General features: G+C 51.7%; 1 protein-coding gene across 1 annotated transcript in view; it reads left to right on the top strand.

Annotated features, from left to right (window-relative positions):
- The first annotated feature begins 1,986 nt into the window (after positions 1-1,986).
- Positions 1,987-18,099, top strand: part of PLEKHA6 (pleckstrin homology domain containing A6) — a 137,149-nt gene continuing 121,036 nt past the window's right edge. Inside the window, exons 1-3 of the mRNA XM_032466943.1 lie at positions 1,987-2,202; positions 7,169-7,245; positions 10,553-10,610. Of these exons, the coding sequence (XP_032322834.1) occupies positions 2,120-2,202; positions 7,169-7,245; positions 10,553-10,610 (218 nt within the window). The 5' untranslated portion in view covers positions 1,987-2,119. The remainder of the gene's footprint in view (positions 2,203-7,168; positions 7,246-10,552; positions 10,611-18,099) is intronic.

Below are 18,099 nucleotides of genomic sequence, written 5' to 3'. Positions count from 1 at the left end.
CACTTTGCACCTGGAGAATAGACTCAGTTTAAACCTGGCACCAGGAATCAGCATATGCTGGCAGCGTGAGTTTCCAGTGTTGGAGGTAGAATGATGTAAAGGAAAGAGCTCTGGTCTGGACACTGGATCCTTGCTCAGTGAACTTCCCTTCCCTTCCCTTCCCTTCCCTTCCCTTCCCTTCTTTGCTCTTCTGTTTCCCATATTTAAAACAAGATGATTGGATGAGATGGTCTCTGTAGCATCTTCTGGCTCCACATCTATCAGACAGACACTTATTACACCTTCTAGGCTGAGCATCTGGGGTACCTGCGAAGGCTCACTGGTTGTTTCTTTTTTCCAGAAAGCTCTTCCCATACACACCCTGATGTTGCTGCTGGTTATAATTATCAGGACCCTAAATAACACCCAAAAGTATGAGGCTGTGGTTAGAGTTAAGAAGCATTCCTAGTTATGACAGTATCAGCCATTCATCAGATATTAGTTGGGTACCCCAGGTAGGTGCTGGGGCTATAAAGATGAATAAAATGGAGCCCCTGCCCTGAAGGGCACACAACCCAATGGAGGAGACAGATAAGTCAATCAAGGACTGCATTACAGAGGTAAGTTCCGCTATAGGGTTATTAATAAGGGTCCATGGCATATACAGGATGGATATATAAATCTGCCTGGGGTGGAATCAAGAATGGCTTCCTGGAGGAGGTGACACATGGGTGGACACTGAAGGGATGAGTAGGAATTAACTAGGTGGAACAGGCATCCAATAAGTATGCTCACTCAACAAATACTTGCCAACTGCCATACGACACATTGCTTCCTCTAAAGATGGTGAGACAAGAGACCCCCATTGTCTAATTAATCCCTTGGATCTGACACATGGACAGAACAGTGTGCACCTAGTGGGAGCCCCAGAGGTAGGTCCTGAGTAAGCTGAGAAAGCTGGCTGGAGCCCAGAGACAGCAGAGCTGTGGGCTCCAGTACTACCATTTTTGATATGCCAGTATTGAATGCTTGCAACCTGTATTCTGTACTCACAACACGTGTATTCCCTCCTCTTTATCTCTCTTTTTTCCTTTCCTTTTTCCTTTTGCTTTTGCGGTGTAAATTAGGCGGAAGGGACTTAAAAGCTGTTGGTTTCTGAGTGCGTTTCTAAGGTCTCACTCTCATTCTCCTTAGTCATGGCAGGCTTCTTGGAGGAAGTGCTCAGAAAGAAAGCTAAGGACTGGCTTGACTAATCAGGCTGACATCTTACCAAGAAGAGACTGCGAGGGCCCCTTGCTGTTCAACCCGTTCCACCCTTCCCCGCATTTGACCTTTGTTCCTCTACTCACCTCCCGCCAAATGGAACCAAGTTTGATCACTTCCTCTTTTCCAATCAGTGGCTGGACATGTCCCTCAGGTTCGTGATTCAAAGCGCTTTCCGCCAAACTGGTTCCCCGCGCCCGGCTCCGGGACCTGGGGGCCCGTCGGGCTGCGGCGAGTCCTCTTGGCTTGTGCGTTACCCTCGGAGCGGCCGCTGGGCTCCGCCTTCCGCTCGCCCGGCCGGCGGTTCGAGTGCGGGCTTGAGCTGGGAGCGCGGAGGTGACACCCTCGCGCACGCACGGCAACCTGCTCCCTTCGCGGAGGGCGCCTCCCCGGCCGGCGCGGCCCCGCCAGCTGCCCGGCCCCGCCAGCTGCCCGGCCGGCCGCCGAGCGGGCGCAGAGCGGACCGAGCCCTCGGCGCTGCCGTTAGCAGTCCCGGCGAGAGGAGCGTCAGAATTACTCACGCGCTAATTGCCCGTCATTAAGTTAAGGACACGTCCGGAGAGGAGCTCAGACTCCAGGAGGCAGGAGGTGTCTGGGGCCGGCCCCGCCGCGCGCGCCGCCGGGCTCGGCTCGGCCCGGCCAGGGTTAAGTCATCTGCTCCCTGCTGCCCGGCTGGCGGCCAGCTGCCTTCAGTGAGAGGCCAGCGTCCCTGCCAGGGACCCGGGAGGTACGCCGCGGGCCGGGCTGGACCGCATCGGACCCCCTCCCCCATCACCGCCTAGAGGAGGAGCAGAAAGGGAGGGGGTGCGCGGTAGCCCCCTCCCCGCAACCCAGCGCCTGGGTGGGCAGAGAGCGCGAGGGGCCGCGGGACACCGAGATGGCCGATGAGATTGACTGGCTGGACTTACCCGGCCGGTGGACCTACGGAGTGGACCGCGGTGGGAGAGTCTTCTTCATCAAGTATGTGGGTCTCTGTTTCATTTTCTCTCTCATTTTCTTTTTTTTTTTTTTTACTTTAAAATTGTCCAACTTGAAAGGCAGCAGCAGGGCTAGGGGGTGGCAGGAGAGGTGGGGAGAAGCGGTGGCTGGAACAGCAGGCGTGACTAATAAGGTTATCACCATATCTGTTTGAATGCATCTCCCGCCTTTTCCTCGGTGGGTCAAAGTCCAGCAGAGGCTCGGCATTCCCTGCATCTGGAAAGGCAGGCAGGGCAGGCAGGACGGGCAGGGCAGGCAGGACGGGCAGGGCAGGGCATTCCCCTCTCCCCTGGTTACAGACAGAATGGGGACCCGAGGAGGATGGCTAGACCGAGTGCCCAGCCTGCCGTTGGGAAAGACAGCTTCGGCCAGTGAAAGGGCCAGGGATGAATTCCTTTTTTCTTGTGCCCACACACCCCTTCCTGTCGGAAGACTTGGGCTAAGTGACAGTACACCAGGAGACTGCCCCTGCCACCAAGTTCCCTGCATTCCCTCACCCCAGGACTCAGGGTTCCCTAGACAGCCCCTCTCCCTTCCTGCTTCTTCATGGGGCTGTTGACCACAGCACATCTGGCATTCTTAAGAGGGAGGGAGGCTTTGCTGCTCTCAGTAATATGTTAGCACTGTTATATTAATTTCATAAACCAAAGTGGCCCTGGCATGATCTCATTATAACAGAGTGGCCCCGCTGGTGCTGTTTTGGCCTGCTCCTCCAATAGTCATCTTTTGCCAGGATAGAAAATTTCCGATAATATAGCACAGCATTCTGAACTGTTACCCACACGTGAAAGGTTTTCCCTTCCTCAAGATAGCCACTCACAGAATCAGAGCTGAGGGGGAAGCTTGGATGCAATCCCCTTATGTGTCAGATGGGACGCGGAGATTGAAAGTGCTTGTCTGAGATAAAACCACTTGTTAATCAGAGCCCGCACTCGGTCCGGGACCCACTGAATTTGCTGCACTGCTTCCCCCCACCCCCGCCGCGTGCCAAACTGCCTCTGGAGGAGCTCAGGCAGCTGGTGGTTTCTTCTTGGTGATGCTGCTTCCGCATTTGCTGTAGGCCTTTCTTCTGTAATTATCATCATCGTGATCAAAATTGATGTTGTAATTACACTATCTTAGGAATTAACTCCATTAAAGTTCTTGACCCAAGGTCAGATTCTTAAATAACACAGCTTTCTCCAGTGTTAAAACTGGAGTCCCTCTGGTCAGTGGTTTGAGACTTTAGATCCATAGGAATTACCCAAAGAACTTAGTAAACTAAGGCTGCCTCCCGTCCCGAGCCCTGCCTCCAAAGAGTCCATCCATGTCGGAAGACCTGGGGTGGGGCCTTGGAACCTGGATTTCCACAAGCTCCTTGGGGATTCTGATGAAATGCTTAGTTAGCTTTTCTTGTCTTTCTTCCCAGTCTCTTGCTGGCCTTCCAGCTTCTTTTCATTGTTCATTCCACAATATTTCTTGAGTATCCAGTACTTTGCTGCAAGGTTAGACACTAAGATAAAAAATAGTAAACAGGCTTTTCCCGAAGGGAGAAAATGCTAAATAAAGACTTAAGGAATAAAAGGATACACTCCCAGGATGTTTGCATGATACTCTAGGAAAAGAAGGAAGGAAGAACTAACTCTCTCTGAGGAGTTGAGGGAGGGCCTCCCGGAGGAGGACACATTTGAGCTGATTCTGGGGGAGAGAGGCTCCAGTGAAGGGGGCCTTGAAGCAGAAGCCTGTGGGAAGGAGGGCACCCAGCTTATCTAGAACACTCTGAGAGGTTCAGTAGGGGTGGAGTGGGGGCAGCCAGCGTGCTGCAGAAGAAGTAGCAACATAGGTGGGAAGGGGGCAGCTTCATGGAGGCCTTGTGTGTTAGGCTAAGGGGTTTGAACTTGAACCTGTGATGGTGGGAAGCCAAAGGAGATTTTAAACAGGGGAGTGACACAGTGAGATCAGTGTTTTTGAAGGATCTCTCCAGCAGCTGCATGGACGATGAATTGAGGGCTGAGTGAGGAGGCGAGGGGAGAAACATGAGGTCTGGAGAGCAAAGTCCAAGAGCCAGCTGATGGGGACTTGAATTAAAGCTGGGAGAACAGGTGGGAAGGGGAGGGAGAAGTGAGGAAAGTCTTCAGGTGTAGAAATGAGAGTGTCTATTTACTGCCTGAATGTTGGGGAACCAGGAGAAAAGGAAGAACCGAAGATAAATCTCAGAATGGTTAACTTGAGTTTGACAGAAATTAGGAGTCAGGGAAGAGGAAAGGATTTTAGGGAAAGTACAGATTCAACAGGGAAAGATCGACTTTGAGGTCCCCACGGGACCTTCAGGGAGTGATGGCCCGCAGGCAGCTGGATGTACAGGACAGAGGTTGAAGAGAAGAGTCCTGGGCTAGAAAGAGAGTACTGGATGTCATCATACAGAGCTGGGACCACCCATGAGTGTGTGCAGGAGAGGACAGGAGGGTCCCCCAGCAGCAGCACATTTAGGGAAAGGATAGAGGAAGACAGGTGGGGATGGAGGAGACCCAGGGGTTGCAGAAGCGGGCAGCACCACGGCCAGGGCAGTGTGCTGCCCCAGATAGCGAGGAAGAGAGAGGTTTAGAAGGAAGGAATGGCCAACTGTGTAAAAGCCAAAAGAGCTTAAGACTGGAAAGAGTTGACTGGATTGAGGAACTAGGGGGTCTTTAATGACCTTTAGGAAAGTGTTTTCAGGGGAGCCTTGGGAACAGAAACCAGACTGCAGGGGACTGGTGGATGGGAGGCCAGGCAGTGAGAATGGTTAGAAAGCACTAGTTTCCAAGAGGGATGTTTGGTCAGTAAGAAGAGGAGCCAGGAAGCTGGAAGGGGAGGTGGCACTGAGAGGGAGGCAGGGGATTCACCCTGGAAGACACGAACAGGAGCTGGGGCCAAAGTGATGGACCTGAGAGTGAGAGAGAAGTTACAGATGCATGTCTGTGATGCTCAGTAGAATTAGGTTCTAGAAAAGATGGGAGATGATCAGGACTGTGACCCATGCAGAAGGATTAGCCTTAAATGGAGAAGACCACCTTTTCTCCAATGTGGAGACAAGTACTATAGGATGAGTGGGAATGTGGATAAGTTTTGGGGGTGTGGTGGTTGGGAGTACTGTGGAAACTCCTTCCTAAAGGTTTCTGTTTCTCTTGAGTTAAGAGATAAGATTATCTATTGAGATGGGGGGAGGGGAGGAGAGGCCTATGTGGGACTTGAGGTTGGTAGGAAAGCCTTAGCACACTCCACAAATGGCAACTGATTGGGACCCCCAAAGAAGATTCTAGCTGGGGGATTTGCAATGACACCAGTCCTCCTGGTTCCTCAATTTCCCCATCAGCCCAGTGACTTTGTTCCTTCTCTCTGCATCAGAGGGCTGGGTCAGCTGGGAACGCTCTTCCTGCAGTAAGTGTTCAAACTCAGAAGAAAGTTAGAGGTGGCAAGAGAAAAGAAAGCAGAGGTCCAAAAACTTGGACACGAATGATCACAGCAGCTTTATTTGTAATGGCCCAAACCAAAACCAACCCAAATGTCCATCAGCAGGTGACGGGATGGACCACTCAGTAATGCATGGAAGAAAGAAAAGAAGGAAAGAAGTCACACACAGAAGTCTAGTTTGTAGGATTGCACGTATATGAAACTGGAAACTCTATGAAAGTGCAAACAAATCTATAGTAACAGGAAACAGATCAGTTGCTGCTGCTGGTGAGGGGGGCGGGGCGGGTGGCCAGAGCTGGCCCCAGGGGGAAGGAATTACAAAGGCACCCAGAGAAGGTCTGGGGGGGTCATGCTTTGATTTTGGTGACCATTTCACTGGAGTACACGTATGTCAAAACATTAAATTGTACCCTTGACATATGTACAGTTTATTGTATATCTTACCTTAGTAAAAATTTAGTGGCACCCTTCTTAGTGGAGTTTATTATATTAATTAAGGTATTAATTATTGGGTGGAGTCCTGTCTTGGGCCCCAAGGCCCCACCTAAAGCCTGGGTGATGCAGGTGGTCTGGGAGTCCTCTCCTCCACATACGTCTGGCTCAGGAATTGGTGTCCTTGGCTGGCGTGGGGATGAGAAAGGTTGATGGATCTGCACTGTTGGGGCGCCCACCTTGCTGGGAGTGAGATGTTAGAAACAGCTTGGGTTTTAAGGGGGCCAGATCTAGGTCTGAATCCTGACTTTATCATTTGATGACTGTGTGCCTTTGGGCAAATGACTTAACCTCTCTCAACCTCAGCTTCGTAATCTGTAAAATTCCTAACATGAGGGAGCGTTGCAAATGAAAGTACATGACATTGTAGACACTCAGGGACTGTCGATTCACCCAGCCTCCTCCTCTCTTATCCACTGGGAAGCTGCCAGTTAAGGCCCTTCCATGTGTTTCCCATGCCATTTCATCAGTCACCTCAGATGTCACCTCCTTCGTGAAGCCTTCCTGGCTGTCCCCCTCCCCGAACTTCATCCAGGGAGCTCTCTTCTCTGATGGTGTCATGCTCCCTCTGCCTGGCTGTGGTAGGGATTAGAGTTTCTATCACGTCAAATTCCAGAGATCTTTTTACATGTCTGTTTCCTCGGTGGGTAGTAACTTCTTCGAGGTCAGGAGTCCAGGATTATTCGTGTCTGAATCCTCAGAGTCTGCTCAGTGAATGCTCAGTGAGTGTGAATGAATGAAGGCAGCTGGGGTGCCCTCACGCCAGGTGTATGGGATCAGACAGGCAGTATTGATGTGAATGTGGAGATAGGTGTCCTGCTCAGAAGCCTCTCTTGCATCTGACACGTTCTTTTTTGTTATTGTTGCTTTTGGTGGGAGGTAATTAGGTTTATTTATTTATTTATTTTTAAAAAGTGTTCTTAGTAGAGGTGCTGGGGATTGAAGGCAGGACCTCGTGCATGCTAAGCAAAGGCTCCATCTCTGAGCGATACCCTCGCCCTGACGTGTTCTTTTTGGTCTTCTGTAGTGATGAGGAGAAGTCGACCAGCTGGGTGCACCCCGGTACGGAATCACCCATCCAGAGTGGACACTCCTCCAGCCCAGGTAAGGGTCTTGTCTATCCCTCCTTTGCAATCCACGGGGAGGCCATGGCTTGAGGTGGCTGTAGGAACCCCCTGCCCTGACTTTCTTTCTTCTGACTTTTTCCTTTCTCCGTGGATGGACTCAGCTGAGCATTTGGACCACCGTCTGGGGAGGGGGGTTGCAGGAGGGTTGATGCTCGCCTCAAGGTCTTTTCAAGCTTCCAGCTCTATGATTAGTGTCTGGGGCTGACCCTTGAGGACAAAGATCTCACTCCGCTCCCAGTCACAAAATCCCTCCGTGTTGAGAGCTCCTGGGCGGGGCGGAGCCCCAGCCCCCCCCCCCCCCGGGCTGTGCCACAGAACTTCGTGCCATGATGGGAACGCCCTCTCTGTGATGCTCAGCACATTCGCCAATGGCCACGTGTGGCTGCTGAGTGATTGAAACGTGATCAGTCTGACCTGGGAGATGAACTTTTTACTTAAATTAAATTAAGTTAAAATTTAAATAGCCCCACATGACTAGTAGGAGTTTCTTCACACTGCGGGGAACATGAAAGAAAAGGGGACCTGGCCAGCAGTGATCACCTGCCATAGAGAAGACTCCATGACTAGCCTTCAGGGACCTCCCAGGCTCGGTGGGAAAGAGGGGCCACATCTGGGCAAAGATGATTTCATTCTAAATTGAAGAGGTGGAGACAGACACTGAGGGTCCGAAGGCCTGGGGAACTTCACGTGAACAAGCCATCATCCTCTTCAGTCAGGATGCTACATAGACCAGTGAGGTGGGGTGTGAGCGACAGTGCTGGCACCAACCCCCCCAGCCCCACTGGCCTTCCAGCCCTTCACCCCACCACACCGGTTCCTGGTCACTTGCGGGGCACAGCGACCCTGCTGGACACACAGGGTCGAGGTGTTGACTCGCCTTCTTTCTTTTAGATTCGGGGCTGCAATCACTGTGGGAGGGACTTTGGGGATCATGGCGTCCAGCTCCTCCATTTTAAAGGCAGGGAAGTTGGAGAGCAGAGAGGAAGTGCCTGGCTCAAGGCCACGCAGCCAGTAAGCAGAGCAGCACTGGGGCGCAATGCGTAAGTTCTAGACGCAGAGAGACTGGAGCTCACATCTTGGCTTGACTTTCTATTAGTGTGGTCTTGAGCAAGCAGTTTCATCCTTCTGGGATTTAGCATCTCGTCGGTGGAACAGGGATTGGATTATGAACGTCAACAGGTTGTAGCAAAGATCACGTGAGACAGTCACGGTCAGTGGAGGTGAACACTGTGGTTACTGTCCCTACTGTATTTTCGACTTGAAGCGAAGCCTCCTGACCCCAAAGCTGAGGGCTTCTTCTGCTGGGTTGGTGTTGCCACCTTCCGTGTTTTGGCTGTTGGCAGTTTGAGTCTGTCCATCTCACCATGACTGTAGGTAAGACTGGAGGAGGAATAAAAGACCGTGGGCCAATTCTTTCATTTTTGGCTGCAGCCAACTGGTTGTCCAAGGCTGGGAAGGGGTTAAGATGCCCCCGAAGCCTGCTGGAAGGGCAGCTGCCTTAGCGGGCACTCCGCCTGGACGGGAATATAAGCACTCTTGGTGTTGCCCGGGCAGAGAGGGCAGTGTGGAGGGAAGTTGCTGGAAAAGGCAGGGGACATAATCCACGCTGGCCTCTTTCCCAGGCACATCACAGTGGCAGGATTATTTATGATTCTGACCCAATGGGGATCCCTCGTCTTGGGGAGACTGCCAACCCACGCCCTTCTGAATGGGCACATCCTCCCGCAGGGACAGAGGGGGAACAAGTAGCATTTATGGGGCAGCACAGAGGAGAGAATGTGAGCTTTGGAGGCAGCAGACCAGACTCACATCCTGGCCCAGACACTTCCTGTGTGACCTTAAGCGAGTTGATTACCTTCTCTGGGCCTCCGTTTCCTCATCTGTAAAAACGTTTGGGGTGATGCCTATTACATAATGTTGCTGTGCTGGTTAGACGTGCTAGTAGTGGTAAAACTGCACAGCTGAGCGGAAGGATGCTCTCATCAGGTGGCAGCTGGTGTTACTGTTTCTGTGGACCAGGTCCTGAGAGGGGAGGCGGGCCAGCTGACTGCCCCGCTTCACTGAAGCAGCAACCGTGGAAATATAGACCCTTGACACATAGGAATGAGTAAAATGAATGAACAAAAACTGGGCCCATCCCTCTGTAGAACCCAGGCTCTGCTCTCCAGCAGCTTGTACCCTAAGGCAGCTGATAATATGGCGGGAGAGACTCAGACCAGCGGTGAATAGCTGTATTTTATAAAACTGCGTCGACGAGGCAGGTGTTTGAACTGACCACAAAAGTGGAAGTGATTGTCTGTTGAGGGAATCTGCACCTGTTTTCGAATGCACCTGCCGCAGGACTCTTGCACCTGCAAAGGAATGATCTCTGCCAGTGCCCTGCCTGTCCCCACCTCTGACAGTGCATTCGCTCTGGTTTCCCAGAAGACTCCTCCTATTCTGCCTTGGGTTGGAGGCATCCTGTTTGCCAGGGAGGCAGAACACTGCCAAGGTGGCTGTTCTGGGAGGGTGGGCAGAGACAGAGGCTAACAGAGTGCTCGTTGGAGACAGAGACGCGGTGTCTCTCTGGAGCTGTCCAGCAGGGGCTGCGTCCCCCTGGAGGACTGCCTGGGCTCCTCTCAGCCAAGGTCAGCTTCTTCAGCCATTCAGTTCTCTCTCATTCTGCAAGTCAGCAAGTCTCCATTCCAAGCGTTTTCATGGATAATTTTTTTCAGAGGTGCTATTAAATTAAAAAAAAAAACTCTCCATTTTTTTCTGGGACTGATTTTCCAGGTCCTCAGTGTCTTGTCCAGAAGCAGCAGAATCTGGAAGTAATAACACTGGCCTGAGCTTTGAAGACTTGAGTCCTGGTCTGATCTTGGGTGCTAATTATCTGTGAGGTCTGGGGCAACTGACCCACTCTTGGCTCCATCTGCTGCTTCTGTGATAGATGGAGGGATGATCCTAAGAACCCCCTCCGGGATAACCATCCCTGTATTCACTGCTGCATCCCTGGGGGCTGGCACAGGCGCTTAATAAAAGTTTGTTGAATGAATGAGCGAGGCAATGATTCACTTGGTCATGTCACTGCTCATTGATGGGGGAGTCCCATCCACTGCCGTCTCTCTTATTATTTGCTGAAAACACAGACTGATAAGAATAGTGAACGGAAAAGGATGAAATTGTTGGTTTGAACACTGTTGGCTTATCTGTGGATTTTCCCGGTTCTTCTGGCCCCCATCCCTCCTGAGTGCAGATCTGGCTTATGGAAGAGAGGGTGATTTTGTGATTCTGCTTCCTCACAGGTTTGCCTAAGGGCTGGGAGATGGATTCCACCCAGGAGGGAGCTGTGTATTTCATCAAGTGAGTAAGATGGAGTTTATTCTGGTCTTGCTCTTGGTCCTACTTTTGTCCTTGTACCTGATGCCTCCTCGGGAGGGGACGCAGATAAAGGGTCTTGCTGGAGGACTTGCTGGGACCTGTGAATGGCCAGGAGGCTTCCAAGTGAGTGCTGCAGATAAAGCCCAGGGTGTGGGTGTCTCTCCATGTGTATGTTGGCCTGAGAGAGCCAGTGTCAATCATGGGAATTTTTCTAGGGTGGGGCGGGGTGGGGTGAGTGGAGCGCTGGGCTGGGCTGTACAGGTGGGAGGGACGTGGCTCAATAAAGCAGAGGGAAGAGGGTGTTCTCGAGACAAAGGGACAAAGGTTTAGAGGAAGGAGATGGAGCACAGGGTGCCCTGAGAGGCCAGAAGTAGAGCCAGTTGGAGGCGAGGCGTGAGCTCGATGCACACACAGGCAGGTCAGGTGGTGGCAAGGCGGGCCACCTCACTCTCGCCCTCCCGGACGGGGGCGCTCGCGATCTGTGTGTCTGTGTGTCTGGTGCTCCGTTTTCCCCTAGAGGGTGGTCAGACCCTCTGTCGGATGGGGTGGCTCGTGTTCTCAGCAACCGAAGGTGCGCCCGGGAAAGCTGCCCAGGTGTAACATTGGAAGCAGAAGACAGCTCTCCAGGCTGGGGTGGTCCGCACCTGCCCAGCTGGACTCCTTTCCCTCTGCCTTGGCCGGGGTCTCTCCGCCTCTCCGCCGGGCTGGGTCCTGGCTCCGTTCCCATGGGTGGGGCGGGCGTGCTCAGGCCTGCAGGGTTGGTGGCGAGGGAGAACCGTCTCCTCCCCTCCTCTCCTCCCCGCTCTTCCTCATCTTCCTCCCTCTTTATGTCTGTGCTCTGAGAGGTCCTCTTTCCAGCTCCCAGCTCGAGACCAGCCAGCACTTACATCAGTTTGGCTGTTAATCCTATTCTTAAACAAAAACAACAACCACAAAATGAATAAATTATCTGTTTTGGAAATTGTTCTGATATGACATGGCTCTTCGAGCCTGAGCTTTTCCTGAAATTGAGCCAAAATCCTTTTTTGCTTCAGTTAAGACATTTCTTCTTTTCTTCTTGAAGACACTACCTTGGTATTCCTTTATGGACACCTGGCTCTTGAGATAGTTTACAAAACTGTCATGAGTATCACCTCATCTCACCCACAGCTCCCCGCCTGCTGTGGCCTGGCCTCGACCTCACCTCCCACAGCTGGGTCCTCCTACCTCAGGACCTTTGCAGCTGCTGTGCCCTGTGCCTGGGAGCACCTTCCTCCTATTTTTGCACATCTGGCTTCTTACTTGTCCCTTAGCTCAGATGTCTTCTCTGCGAGCCTCTCCTGAGCCTCTCCTGAGGGTTCTATCTGAAGTTCCCTCCTGCGCCTCCGTAGTTCCTCTTACTTTTTTTTTAAAGGTTAGACTTTATTTTATTATTCTATTTTTGTTTCCTGGGAATTGTTTTTGTTTTTTGGGGGGAAGGTAATTAGGTTTATTTATTTTAATGGTGGTGCTGGGGATTGAACCTAGGACCTCATGCATGCTGAGCTCACACTCTACCAGTTGAGCTAGACCCTCCCAGACTTGTCTCCTTACTTGATTGTTGGTGTCTCCCATTGCCGGGTCAGCCCTGAGAGCAGATTCTAGTTATTTTGTGTCCACTTTGTCCTAGAACCTTTCTGGCACAGGGTAGGAACCCAATACTCGATGAAATCAAAGAATGAATGAAAACTGTTGGGAGACAAACCATAGAGGCATAATTGACTCCTGCCTTGGCTACCAGCCCAGAGCATTCTTTTGAGCGCCCCCAGTTCAGTATGTCCCGTCCTGATTTCATTGCCTTCCCATCGCCAACACCTATTCCATCTTTGTCAGAAGCCACCAAGGCAGAACCCTCAGGTTCCCCCTCATAGGTCCTGTCCATTCTCCTCCTAAATACCTCTCAACCCACGCACCTCATCATCCCCATGGCCACCACCCAAGTTCATGCCCACATGGGCTCTCACCTGGATCATTCTAGCATCGTCCTGCCTCCAGGCCATACTGCTGCGAGAGTGCTTTTTTTTTTCTACAATGCAAATTTGGTCATATCTTTCTCCATTAGAAACCCTTCATGCTCCCCATTAGTTATAGGGTAAAATCTAAACTCTTTACTCAGGCACTTGCAATCTGCCCCTGCCCCACTTTTCCAGCCTCCCCTCACACACCCCATCTTGCCAGACTACATCACTTGTGGGTCCCTCAACACACACCTCCCTTCTGTGCCCCCAGCCTTTGCAAGTGCGAATCCCTCCTCTAACGTGGCTTGCGTCCGCCTGTGAACACTTGCCCTTCCTTCAAGACCCTGCTCATTGTGTCACTTCTTCTGGAGAGCCCGCCTGTGTTGTTACTGTTGGTTTACACGCGTGTTGTGCTCCCTGGGTCAGTGGCTCACAGCTTGAGTGTGCATCAGAATCACCCTGTGTGCTTATTAAACCAGCCCTCAGCTCACCTCTCCAGTTTCTGATCCACAGGGTCCAAGAATTTGCATTGCTAACAGGTTCCCCTGTGGTGCTGATCCTGCTGGTCTGGGGACCGCACTTGGAGGACCACTGGTCTAGTGAAAACCCCCCGAGGGCAGGGGTGACACAGGGTGGCCATCAAGTCTGGAAACGTAGACAACATGATTTCATTGTGTATTGTCGCGAAATGTCAAGAATCCATCTATTAGGCAATTGCGTCTCTTCCCAGACTCGGTGGCCACTCCCTGCAGCAGGAGCAGCCACGCCCACTCTAAGCTGAGGGCTTTACTGCATTGACAACTCATTCAGTTCTCATGGCAGCTTCATGAGGCAAGTATTCTGTCATCTCCAACTGTTTGAGAAAATAAGGAGAACACTGAAACTTCAAACTTCTTCAATGTCATGAAGCTTGTGGGAAGCAGAGCTGGGATTCAGGCCCCTGTCTGCCTGATTTCATAGGCTGGGCTCTTAGCACAATGCCATGGCTGCTACCGGCATCCCTGGTGCCTTGCTTTGGACAAGGGAGGTATCAATAAACCCTAACTGAATGAATGAGTGAGTGAGTGAATGAATGACTCTGGCCCATTCTTCTTGTTTTCAGTTCCCAGAACAATAAAATTCCTACAAAGGTTCATGACATTTGATTGGTGGGTAAGTTAGAAACCGAGGACCCCAGACATGGATCTCAAGAGGTAGTAATAAAAGTCAGATATACAAGTAACTTGGGAAGCAGTTTTTTTTTAAAGCATTAAAAAAATTGAAGCATATTTGATTCACAATGTGTTAGTTACAGGTGTACAGCAAAGTGATTCAGTTGTACATATATATTCTTTTGCATTATAGGTTATTACAAATATTGAATGTAGTTCCTTGTGCTGTACAGTAGAAACTTGTTTATTGATTTTATATATAGTAGTTTGTATCTGCTAATCCCAAACTCCTGCTTTATCCCCCCAACTCTTTCCCCTTGGGTAACAATAAGTTTGTTTTCTATGTCTGTGAGTCTATTTCTGTTTTGTAAATAAGTTTCTTTGTATCATTTTTTTAGATTTCACATAACAGTGCTATCATATGATATTTGTCTTTCTCTGTCTGATATACTTCACTTAGTATGATAATCTTTAGGTTCATCCGTGTTGCTGCAAATGGCATTATTTCATTCTTTTTAATGGCTGAGTAATATTCCATTGCATATATTATACCACATCTTCTTTATCTATTCATTTGTCAATGGACATTTAAGTTGGGGAATCTGTTTTATTTTCTTCCTTCTTCTAGTGTGATTGAGTCAAATTTCAATAAGCAAATACTGTTTGCCCAGGATCAGACAAAATATGATAACTGTGTGTCAATAAACCATTTCCTTCACGGTGCTTGGGAGGTGATTCTCATGGTATCCACAAGTGATGTCATTGCTCAAGCATGCCTGCAGTTTTGAAGATGTCATTTACCAGAAAGGGTGGTGCAGGGAAAAGAGAAAGAGCAAACGGTTAAAATGTGGGTAAAACCCATTTCAAACCTGTATGCATGTACCACATAAATCCACAAGAGGGCACCAAAGCACACATGACCGGCCCTGCTAAAGCCTTTCAAGGGTTGGCTCAGTGGTGACCCACAGAGTCAAGCCTCAGGCTGTTAGGGTGGGTCCTCCCTGAGCTGATAGGGCTGTTTTGACCTTCCTCTGCCCCATCTCAACCACTATGGGTCTGGTAGACTTCTTTTTTTCCCTACTATGGTTTTTTTTGGGGTGGGGGTGGGGGTAATAAGGTATTCATTAATTTTAATGGAGGTACTGGGAATTGAACCTAGGACCTCACGCTAAGCATGCACTCTACCACCAACCTCCGAGCTGTACCCTCCCCCTGGTAGACTTCTTTACGGTGCATAAAGATCTGGCTGTGTAACACCTAACCCCGATTTTCTCTGGCCCCTGACTCCTTCCCCCGCTTTCTGCTACAGCTGCGGAGCTTGCTAATTTCGTCTCTCTTCAGTTGGTGCGGGGGGGGGGGGGGGCTCCGTGGGCCATGCCAGGCTGGCCCGGCACCTCCTCCAGCCCAGGGAGCCCCGCCCAGCCTCCCCCACTTCCTTGTTCTGGTCTGAACACTTCCTCCAAGAAGGGGCCGGAGCGGGCAGTGTCTCCCCTCGTGCCCGGGGCTCCGGAGCTGCTCCACGCTGCCCAGGGCTGGGTCAACGCGAGCCGTCAACAGAGATGTCAATCTTTGGGGCCCCAGAGGAGGCAGCACCCCAGGAAGTACGGTGGAGCCTCAAGAGCCACCCTGTTGTCTCTGGAGGGCAGACAGGACAGAGAGAGATCGCAGGGGAGCAAATCTGCTGATTAGTGACTGGACTAGCTCTGTTCTCAGAAAGGCAAATAATACCCCAGAACTGTAAAGAATGAGATAGACCAGGAGAACGGTGGTGAATGGTATCGGGCTCAGGGGAGAGAAACCCCATTTGCAGATGAGGAAGACTGAGGCTCAGCAATTGGGCAACTTGTTCAAAGTCCCTTGGTTGATAAGGGATGGAGGTAGGACTTGGACTCAGGTGGGTCCTGAGAGATATTTCACGGTGTGGGGCTCCATTTCCTGCTCCCAAGTTGGTACGTCCTGGGAGGGAGGGACCCACGTGGATGTGGCCAGGTGAGGAAAGGGGCAATGAATCAAGCAATTTAGAGGCCACCAAGACTGTGGTGGGGAGTGGTGATGAGACTTGAAATGCAGGGAGCGTCTGAATATTTAGAGACTATGAAATTCATGACCGAGAGTTTTGGACTTTCTCCCCTGGGTGCTGCGGGCCGTGGATTCCAGAGCAGAGGATGGACGGAATCACAGAGGCACACCTCCCCCTCACCCCCTCCTCACCTCAGGGACGGTCCTGCTGCAATATCTCCCTCTCCTTGCTCCCCAAAGCAAAGGCCCCGCTCCCTGCAGCAATCCTGCCTTTGGCCTCCCAGGCCCGCAAAGCCACCCAGATCTCCCAGAAGCATCACCACTTCTGGCTCAGGTCTCTTGGAGGATCCACGGGCTTGTCTGCAGCCCTTGCTCTCCGTCTGCCAGAGAGAAACCCTCCCAGCAGGCCCGTCTGTCTGTCTCCTGTCCTTTCCAGCTGTCGGGGGGTTTTGTGGAATGGAGGCTGGGGGCTCTGTCCCCTTTCCCACCTTCTCAGGCCCTCCCGGATGCTGTAATCTCTGGCCTAAACCCTACTTTGCTCCCGTAGCTCCTCGAGGCCAGAGACCCCCACAGAGCCCCTCATCTTTGTCTGGCTGGAAGCCGGCTCTTCCCCTGCCTGTGCTGGGCAGCCTTGCCAAGTCCTGGAGATCCAGGGCAGGTGGGATGGGCTTAGTCGGTACTGCCTGGCACTGGGCCTGCATCCAGGACTTCTCTGCCCCTTCAGCTGAGTGGCTCCCCTGTAGCCGATGAACTCAGCATCCCAGCTGTGGTGGGGGGTGATCCAGTGATCCCCCTCAGTACTGCAGCTGCAGGCAGATGCCTGCTACTCTCGGCTGGGATTCCCTAGCCCCAGCCTGGCCTGCTCTGGGGTGGGAAGGACCGCCCTTCCCATCGCTCTCTCTGGGGTGTGTGGGAGCTGGCTGTGGATCAGACCCCTTAACATCCCCCCCACCCCCTGCCATGAAAGGAGCTCCTCCCGGACCCTCGGAGGAAGTCTTGCACCTGCACCTTCCATGGTAGATTCTTTTTAAAGATAAAGGCTTCAGCTGGTAAAAAGAATGCTTATACTCAGATCACACTAAGAGACCCACAGAGAAGGTAAATAGTTGTGTTTAAGTGAAGAGGGGCTTATTGTTGTAAATCAAGTTCATTGAAATGAACATTCAGAAAAGATGTAATAAGCATGTGGGCGGGTGCTGGCAGCTACCCTTCATCGGCCTCTGCTAACTGAAATACTTCTATATTCAGGAGCGACCCCCGGAACTCATCTGGGGGCTCCAGCTTCTGGGTCTCAGGCACAGGTGGGATTGAAACCCAGCGAGCCTGCCTGGAAGTTCAGGGGGGAATACTCCATTTTCTTTCTGTCCTTCTGATCCTGGTTATGAAACTCAGTGTTTCTATTACACTTAACTTACTGTCACAGAGAACCTTTTCCCAGCATCCACAGAAATGTGAAGAGAAGGAAGCTGAGGCAGTGAGAGAGAGAGAAAGAGAGAGAGAGAGAGATCTGAATGGGGCTTTTCTACAGCAGAATCAGGGCAGAAATCCTATTGTCTGAAGCCCTCCCTCTTGCCTCTGACCCTCAATTATGCAACTCACAGGTATGCAACCCGTGGCTCAGCTAGTGTCCTTGCCCAGGGTCACTGAAGACCGGTTTGGGCTGAGGACCCACAATGTCCTGGCATCTCGTAATGGGCTCCAAGCAGCTCCAAATGTTATTTCTTTAAATTCACTGTGCTGGGGTGGGGGGATGTCAAGGCACTGGGGCTCCAGCCAAGCCCTCCTGACACCCAGAGACATGCCCATCTCTTGGGTGGACAGCCATGGAGGCGAAAGGCCACCACAGGCAGGCCTGATGAGACTCCAGATACAGACCCCAGACACCTTCTGGCTCCCTGCACTCTGGTGTGAGGACTGCAAAGTGCAGCCTCGCAGATGGTGGCCCGGATCCCCTTTGGGGAGCAGCCCCATTCCGGTGGTGGAAGCCAGGAAGGCTGTGCTGGGGTTCTCCGTTCTCGCAGAGGCAGGCAGCATGGGTGGTTAGCAGCTTGTCACTGGTGTGGATGGAGTTAAACCTTTCCAGGGACTATTTACTCCTGATCTTAAGTGACAGCTTGGGGAGGGAGCATCACGTGGCCCTGAAATCCCCTCGGAGCCTATGGAGCATGCCCAGCTGCTTCTGCCTGGGAAACATGCTGGATCCTGCAGTCACCACAACAGCATCCTCTCCCCGCGCCAGGGACCTGCCAGCCGGAGAGATGACTGATTAGACCAGAGCAGATCCTGAGCCTGCTCTTCAGGAGGGGGCCCCAGGGGCGGGAGGAC

Source organism: Camelus ferus, chromosome 23, assembly GCF_009834535.1.
Source record: "Camelus ferus isolate YT-003-E chromosome 23, BCGSAC_Cfer_1.0, whole genome shotgun sequence".
Lineage (NCBI taxonomy): Eukaryota > Metazoa > Chordata > Mammalia > Artiodactyla > Camelidae > Camelus > Camelus ferus.
The sequence above is the reverse complement of the archived record's forward strand: the minus strand, read 5'-3'. Positions and strand labels throughout refer to the sequence as shown.